This window comes from Saprolegnia diclina, assembly GCF_000281045.1.
Source record: "Saprolegnia diclina VS20 unplaced genomic scaffold supercont1.69, whole genome shotgun sequence".
Lineage (NCBI taxonomy): Eukaryota > Oomycota > Saprolegniomycetes > Saprolegniales > Saprolegniaceae > Saprolegnia > Saprolegnia diclina.
The window spans coordinates 116,509-124,224 of NW_008246136.1; the positions used below are offsets into that span (position 1 = coordinate 116,509).

The window sequence follows — 7,716 nt, forward strand, 5'->3', positions numbered from 1 at the left end:
GATCGAAGCTGTTGAGACACGCTTGTCACCAGCCCAACCGACGCCACCGAAACGGTCTCGGAGATGAAGGGGCGCGGGAACACGCCGCGGTCGGCCATCAACGCATACGATGTGCGCTTGAAGCAGCTTTTCGTCGACTCCAAGCAAGCGACCAACCCTCTCTTTGGCAAGGAGCAGCGAGTGAAGGGCTGCTTGGCGCTCGCCGACGCGATGACCAACGACGTTGGCCTCTACGGACCGCTTTTGCGTACTGTCGATCAATCCCTCCTACACCTATTGAGGAGAGATCGGCGTGTAGGCGCGCTCCTCGTCGAGCTTCGCAGCGCCGTCTTTAGGTACCGTTGGCCTCGCCTTTGATGGTACCGATAGCTGCTACGAGTAGCGATGAGGCGACAGCCAGGCACTTTGCGGACGCCGGGATGTTTGCCGACACGGGCACCGCCGCCGAGATGCAGGCGCGCGCGTCGTTGCGTGAGATCCCGTGCTTTGTGCTGCTCGACCTTGCTTGCCGCGAGCGCACGCGCGTCCAGGTGGCCGAGGTACATTAGCAGCGTCATAGTCCTTTCGTACGTTTGGCTACCGCATGTAGAAAGAGGTGGCGACGAGCGAAGCCCGGCTGCTGCAGCAGAAGCGGTCGCTCTTTGAGCGCGAGCGCGAGTACCGGTGCCAGCTCGACGACACATTTGGCGAGCTCCTCGAGTACAAATGTATTGGCTCTCTGTCGTTCGTACTGGTGACCACACTAATGGTGTAGCCCATGCGAGCAGCGTCCGGGAAGCGTACAAGAACCTCTCGGAAGAGTCGCGGCAGCACCAGCACGACATGAAAGCGACGCTCTTTGCGATGCAGCGGTCGACTGGATATAGCGATTGCATGAGTTGAATATACGGATGGAGTAGGGAGCTGCACGCCATGAGCACCGCGATAGCCGGGTACCAAGCCGAGATTCGCGACCTCCACGCGGTTCGTGAAAAGGCCGACGCGATGCGGCAGCAGTTTGATGCGATCGACGATACCACACAGCGTACGCTCCGTCGCTGATGAGCGACACTGAAATATAGTAAAAGGGAACCAGCACGAGACCATGGCGCCGGCCGTGCGCGATCTCGACCAAGCTCTCCGCACCGAGCTCCAGCTACTGCTCTTGCGCAATGCACGCATCGCCGAGTACGACCACGCCGTGCGCTTTTGCAACGACGAGACGCAGCGCGTGTTGGTTGTTCCTAGCCTTTTCGCCAGTGACGACTTACGTGTAGGCTCCGGCACGCGTTTCTTCACGACGTGCGTGGCATCCTAGACGAGCTAGCAGCCTTGGAAGCGTACCAAATCGACCGCGAGGTCGCGCTCATGCACAGTATGTAGACACATTGCGCAAGCCAGCAACAACCTCTCCGGGGTACACGAATGGCTTTGTCTCGAACGACCGACGACAACCAGCATAGGAAGCTCATGCGCTCGATCCATCGCTCGCAGCCTTGCTCGTACCACCGCAGTTGGCCACCGACAGTGTGCTCTGGACGCCATACCTCGCCTGTGCCCAGAATGTACACCGATTCGCAAGTGGGAGGCTGAACGACGGTATAGCGCATCCCCAAACAAGCGCATCGGCTCAACGTCGGCGAACTCGAACGCTTCCTTGGCCTTGTCTGGGCGCGCATTGCGCAGGCCGAGCGCGCGTGCGACAAGCTCCTCGCCGAGTACGAGGTGCTTTTGCGCAAGTTGAAACCATGTTTGCATCCCGAGAGGTAGAACTCGCACAAGCGCACGGCGCTGTTGGCGATTGAAGCCGAGCCGACGCCGACACTGCCGCAAGTCGTCTTTGGCCTGCTCCTCGACCGGTACGGCGACGAGCGCGTCGCCATGTTGGCGTGCTTTGCGCTTCTGCAGGCCGTCGACCATTTTTCTCGTGCGCCACGCCGCTTGTGTTCATGCAGTAGACAACGTCGTATTGTGTAGCCGAGAGTCCTCAGATCGAACTGTTTGGGTGCGCGTTTGCTGGTAGAACCCTCGGATTTGATGTCTACGGAACCCATGGATGTATTGTCGTAGGCACCGTCGACCAGTCGGCGTGGTGGTACCTCATGCGGCTCCAGGCCCAGTGTGCCGCCGCCGAAGTCGAGATTACCGACGACAAGGCGCTCCGTCTCGTGGGCCAGCACCTCTTGCGCCTCGAAGCGTCGACGGCGATTCAGGTACGATCTGACAACATGTACATCGGACAATCGTGTGGAGTAGGACCACGCGTACGACGGCTTTGTGGCCAACGTGCGCATGAACACCAAAGGTAACAAAATTGCTCGCTCTCTGCGTTACGACTGGGAAGGCGTAGGCGTTCTGAGCACGCGGAGCTTCTTTGACTGGCTCGCCAAGCGAATTAGCATGGCCGACGACTTCCACTTCAAGCGGGCGACAGTGCAGCTCGCTGGAAAGACCGACGCGGCGATGGTCGCCACCGCGGTGCTCGTCAACCACATTCTAGAGAGCGTCCGGCTCGCTCGCACCGTACGTTGTGTTCCCAAAGCGCGTTGTTCATGCTCCGTAGATGGTCGGGCGATTCGTGCGCTTCGCAGCGCTCGACACCGAGTGCCACGACACCGCAGTGACAGCCGACGTCCGCGAACCGCCGTCGGTGCATCTGGAGCGCGCCGTGTACATGTTGTCGTACGTGCAGCTAAAGTACTACCACGCGACCAGTTAGCATTTCTTGTCGGCTACAGTAATCACGCGAGATGAGTTGAAGGGACTGAGAAGAAGCCATCACGTTGCGCGCAGCTGCCGGCAAATGCAGCTACTAAGAACGTCGTTCAATAAAGTAAGATGCACCGCAAAGAAGGACATGTAATGAATCAAGATACATAATCGTGGGTGCGCCCAGTGACGCCAGCAACAACGATGACGGTAGCGCTGCTTTGCAGCAAAGACCAGGGTCGCATCGCTGGTCGTCGACTGACGCGAAGCGTGGCCCTGACGCATCACGTTTCGCTGCATGGGTGAGGGTGACCTCCATCGACCCGCCCGTCATCGATGGCATTACGCATCGGCCACACAGGAGTGACCCAATAGGATTGATGCCGATCCCATGCCAGCTAAACTGGACAAGGATCGTCCACGTGTGGCCATATCATCGTCGAACGTCCTTTGGGAGCAGAGACACGAGCGCGGACGCACGTTTCTCGGCCTGTTCGTCTCGGAAGCGATACACTGGATCGGGTCGTCTTGACACCGCCATCGACCGTGCCGTATATATACGTATGCGCGCCAAGTGGTGGGCCTGTCCGCCATGAGGACGTGGCAGCGCCTGTTTGGCTCACTCGCATCGAAAGTGCAATGTCGTCTTGTTCCAAAATAGTAGACATGATTTCCCGGGTCTACGCCAGAGAACGTGTACACATTGTCTGTCCGCGCTCGTCACGGACCGCGCGCGGTGTCGGCAGCGGAACATCGCGGCGGCGTTGTGGCTCGCGGCTCCGCAAGACTAAACGTCAAGGTCCGCGCCATATGGCGGGCATTACGCGTCCATTCAGGTGGTGGCTTCAAGAACCCCAGACCGTGGCCCTTCCCCATAATCGTCGTTGAGTGAGCATGAGACGGACGACGTCTATTAGACGCGCAGCTTCCCGCGAGATTGGCACTGGATCCTTGCGCACGCTGGCCGCGTCACGACCAATCAACCTCGCGGATGGCGTCGAGGATGTGAACCAGATACAAGTCGGAGGTGCAAGGTTCGGTACCCACCGTGTATACCACGTGATGGCGCCTTCTTCATTCTCGACGACGGGCTCTGATCCCACTGCAAAAAAAGGCGCAAAGACAGAGCACTCGATTGGTGCGTACACGACGGGCGCGTGGTTGTATGTTTACCTGCGACCAGCTGCGTATAGACCAAAGCGATGTCGAGGTAGTTGGCTCGCATGCCGAACGTGTGGCTTTGCAAAGCATAGGAAGCACAGCGGGAGGACCCGGACGCAGCTGCGCCTCGTTCGACGGCTCGTTCGACGCATGGGTGGAAGGGCAAACTGAGCTGGTTGCTTGGAGAGTGGGACTCTCTCTGTCTGCGGGCATTGGTCACGCTCGGAATCCAGCGTCTGGCCGCGTTGACAGACACAACGAAGAGCAGCAGCATTTGGGAATCTGCTCCGGCCCGTGCACATCCTTCTAGTGCCCTTCTTTGGTCGTACGTATATGGCCAGCAGCAGTGTACGCATGAACAGCTTTCCCGGCTACCGCTTCCCCAACAAGCCCCTCGACGCACAGACGCGCTACGACCACGAGTCGGCCATGATGAAGTACGAGCTCCTCCACGGCGGCCGGTACGACCAAACCGGGTACGACTACAGCAACCCGCAGCAGGCGCCGACGGCGCCGCATCACCAACACGCGCCGTACAGCGAGTACAACCAGGCGCCCAACGCTGGCGACCCGCGCGCCTTTTACAACGAGTACCCGCCGTATAATACGGCGACGGCCAACCCGGCGGCCAACTACAGCTACGGCCACGACAACCTTGCGCCGATGCCATTGCCGCCGTACGAAGGCCAGCGCTACAAGCACTTGGACGCCGACTTTTTAGACGAAGCGATTCAGTGCATTCCGCAGCTCGACGCGCTCGAGGGCATGCACCACCCGTACGGGCGACCGACGACGATCAACACCGCCAACGTGAATGCGAACGCCGGTATGTACAACAGCCGCCACGGGTCGGGCTCGTACTCGCCGTCGTCCAACGCGCCGTCGTCGACGGGGTCGGCGCACGACATCGGAGGGTACCGCCCGGCGCGCAAGCCCAGCTCGTCGGCGTCCGAGAAGGCCAACCCGCGCCTCTGCCGCGTGCCCGGCTGCAACAAGGGCATTCGGTCGCGCGGCCTTTGCAAGGGCCACGGCGGTGGGCGGCGCTGCCAAACCGCGGGCTGCAAGATTTCCGACCAAGGCGGCGGCCATTGCATCGCCCACGGCGGCGGCCGGCGCTGCTCCGAGCCCGGGTGCACGCGGTCGGCCCAGGCGCGCGGCCGCTGCAAGTGCCACGGCGGCGGGCGCCCGTGCAAGTATGAGGGCTGCGGCAAAAACAGCCAGCGCTCCGGCTACTGCATGACGCACGCCAAGCTCGTCGAACAAAGCATGCGCGCCACTGACGACGCCACGAGCATGAGCTTATAAGTCGTCCGTCGTCCTTTTATTTAACGCGTTGTAATACCAATGGCGCTTCGCCGTGTTGTCCTTTGTACTGGAATAACGCGTCGTACCAGGTAGTCGCCGATGGACGATCGCCAGTCTCATCGTCCCGACGACAGAATCCCCATCATCTTCTCCGCCTCGCCGTGTCCATGAACATTGCCCGACGTGTCGCGTGTGGACATAGGCGTGTACTTTATACGGGACTGGGCGACCTTGTGGACTAGACGGGCGGCGGCAACGACGACAACAAGGACCGCTACAGCCGCCGAGTCGACATCGCCGTCGCAGATGCCGATGTCGCCGATGCCAACACCGATGCGACCGTGGGGGCAAGTTGTGGGCGCAACATCCCACGGCCACGCCGCTTGAGCGCGGCCGCGCTGGTTCTTCAAGGCACCGCTCAACCCATGTCGTGACGCGCTTAGCATCCGTGGTGCGAGAAACGTCGGCGCGTCATCGATTACCAGACCCCGGAAGAATTGACAATTGCAGGCGCACGTGGTGTCTGATCCGGCGACCAGATGCAGCGACGGGGCACTGTGTATGAGGCCGCACATAACAAGTGGCGACGCCTGTCTAGAACGCTGCGGCGACCATCGCGTGATCTCCACTTTGCACTAAGTTCGTAGTGCAAAGAGGCGTTAGCCGCGTGTCAGCTCCGACGGACCACCGAGTTGCGCCGTGACCACAAGTCGAAGAATCACGAGAGTGGCACTGGCGAGTAAGCCCGCAGATTCCTCCGAGTGCGCGACGGCAATCAAGCCACGCGCGGCGAATCTTCTGCCAACAAGGGCGTGGTATGCTATTACTTACACCACCCGCCAAACATATACACTGTACTCAACGACGTCAACACCCACGAACGCACGCCCATCAGGCCACATAGGCCATGCAACTGCCATGGCGCTGGCCGTCGCAGCGCCCGACGTCCGTCTCGTCGGTGGTCGTCGTCGGTGGCCTGCAGTCGACCGCGCAACTGCCGTCGTCGGTGTCCGTGAGCCACGGGTGCAGCAAAATGGTCTCGAGCGATGGCCGTTCGTGCGGCTGGACGCGAAGTAGCTGTGCGATGAGGTCGAGGACGCGCTCCGAGAGACGCAGTCCCCACATCTTGACGAGCGCGCGAATGCCTTCTTGCCGGACGATGCGGAAGCGGGCGTCGTGGTCGCCGGGCACTTCCAGGGGCGGCATACCACAGACCAAGATGAAAAGCAAGATGCCAAGGGACCACACGTCGGCGGTGAAGCCTAGAGGTGCGCATGTGAGCTTGAATAGCGCTGCGTTGAAGTACCGTTGTAACTCGTCTGGTCGCCGAGGTAGACTTCGGGGGCCATGTAGAAGGGTTTGCCGACGCGGCCTGTGGTGAGATCGCCGCGCTGTGTCGCCAGGCCGAAATCACATATCCTGGCATTCGTTGGCATGAGCCATGCGCAAGTCGACGAGAATGTACCGGCAATGTTGCTGCGCATCCAGCAAAATGTTCTCTAGGGACAAGTCGCGGTGGGCGACGCCGGCTGCGTGGATGTGGGCAACGCCCAGCACAATCTGTCGAAACCAGCGCGCGGCAACTGCTTCGTGGACACCTCGTGACGTCTTGTTGGGCCCGTGCACTTGGTCAAAGAGCTCGCCGTACGGACAGTAGGTAAACACCAGGCACAACATGTTGTCGTGCTCGAAATCTTCGAGGAGATGCAGAAGCGACGCATGTGGTGCCAAGCTTTGTAAGATCGCAAACTCTTGCAGCCTAGCGTCATGGGTGAAGCCACGCTCGCGTGCTTCTTGTGAGTTCGTACCCGTCTTCCTTGATGTGGAGGTTGCCCCGCAGCGCCGTGCGCGCCGCGAGGTGCTCAAGGCTCATCATCTTGATCGCGACGAGCTCGTCGTGGTTGCTCGCGTTTCGCCGGGCGAGGATAACCTTGCCGTAGATCGCATCCCGCAGCGTGCGGACGTAGCTGAAGCGGTCCATCGGTGGATGTAGAATGGGCTCCGGTCGCTCCTTCGTGGCCGGCCCCGGTTCGAAATCGAAGAAACCGTCCTCGGAAGATTCGATATCTTTTTCACCAATGGCCTTGCTCAAAGTGGCAGAACGCGCTGTGATTGGTCCGTGGCGAAGAAAGGCCATTTTTGGACGAATCCTGGCATCAGACAACTCCGAGCTGGTCCCGCCCATGTTGGATCGGCAGTGGGCCGCTTCGCGCCCCGCTGACAGGCGGCTGCACGCCCCCGACCGACCGCCTCGCACAGCTCGCACAGCCGCCACGAGTGCGCGCCGTTGGCCATGACCGATGGCCTTCCGCAATCTCCTACCAGTACTGAACGCCTGGCGTCAGGCCAGCAATGGAAGCGACTGCATTCTCCGCTACCGTAGCAGGAGCTGCATGCGTCAGTCCAGCCAGACGTTGCATCTTAGCGACACGCAAAGGTAGCCGAGGCGTTGGCATCGCCACGTGTATAGCCTACGGACTTGTTGCCTCGGTGGTTCCATAGCACAGCAGCGCCAGCCCTGGTTCACGTCGCAACACGCCAATGCCACAAGAAATATCGCCT

At 60.5% G+C, this 7,716-nt stretch overlaps 3 protein-coding genes across 3 annotated transcripts; 2 read left to right on the forward strand and 1 right to left on the reverse strand.

The window, feature by feature from the left end:
• Positions 1-63: 63 nt before the first annotated feature.
• On the forward strand, positions 64-2,698 carry SDRG_14239 (hypothetical protein; the record flags this gene model as incomplete). Its single annotated transcript, XM_008620354.1, has 17 exons — positions 64-247; positions 299-335; positions 383-539; positions 590-707; positions 755-851; positions 900-1,024; positions 1,068-1,212; positions 1,257-1,319; positions 1,363-1,396; positions 1,443-1,544; positions 1,585-1,704; positions 1,750-1,906; positions 1,957-1,998; positions 2,050-2,192; positions 2,236-2,284; positions 2,330-2,502; positions 2,543-2,698. The coding sequence occupies 17 exons, from the start codon at positions 64-66 to the stop codon at positions 2,696-2,698; spliced, it is 1,902 nt and encodes a 633-aa protein (XP_008618576.1).
• Positions 2,699-4,118: 1,420 nt separating this feature from the next.
• SDRG_14240 (hypothetical protein) lies at positions 4,119-5,227 on the forward strand. Its single transcript, XM_008620355.1, has one exon. It carries the CDS (start codon positions 4,183-4,185, stop codon positions 5,152-5,154), a length of 972 nt encoding a protein of 323 aa, XP_008618577.1. The 5' UTR covers positions 4,119-4,182; the 3' UTR covers positions 5,155-5,227.
• A 637-nt stretch (positions 5,228-5,864) lies between these two features.
• Positions 5,865-7,209, reverse strand: SDRG_14241 (serine/threonine protein kinase). Its single transcript, XM_008620356.1, has 4 exons — positions 6,963-7,209; positions 6,620-6,913; positions 6,461-6,573; positions 5,865-6,416 (listed from the first exon to the last, which is right to left on the reverse strand). Exons 1-4 carry the CDS (start codon positions 7,133-7,135, stop codon positions 6,046-6,048), a joined length of 951 nt encoding a protein of 316 aa, XP_008618578.1. The 5' UTR covers positions 7,136-7,209; the 3' UTR covers positions 5,865-6,045.
• Positions 7,210-7,716: the final 507 nt, after the last annotated feature.

What these genes read in the sequence shown, in the direction of transcription:
- SDRG_14240 (XM_008620355.1), top strand. Translation starts at nt 4,183, where the DNA reads ATGGCCAGCAGCAGTGTACGCATGAACAGCTTTCCCGGCTACCGCTTC.
- SDRG_14241 (XM_008620356.1), bottom strand. Translation starts at nt 7,135, where the DNA reads ATGGACCGCTTCAGCTACGTCCGCACGCTGCGGGATGCGATCTACGGC. An exon ending in CTCCACATCAAGGAAGACGG is followed by an intron (nt 6,914 to 6,962) that starts GTACGAACTCAC and finishes CCATGACGCTAG; the next exon opens with GCTGCAAGAGTTTGCGATCT. An exon ending in GATGCGCAGCAACATTGCCG is followed by an intron (nt 6,574 to 6,619) that starts GTACATTCTCGT and finishes AACGAATGCCAG; the next exon opens with GATATGTGATTTCGGCCTGG.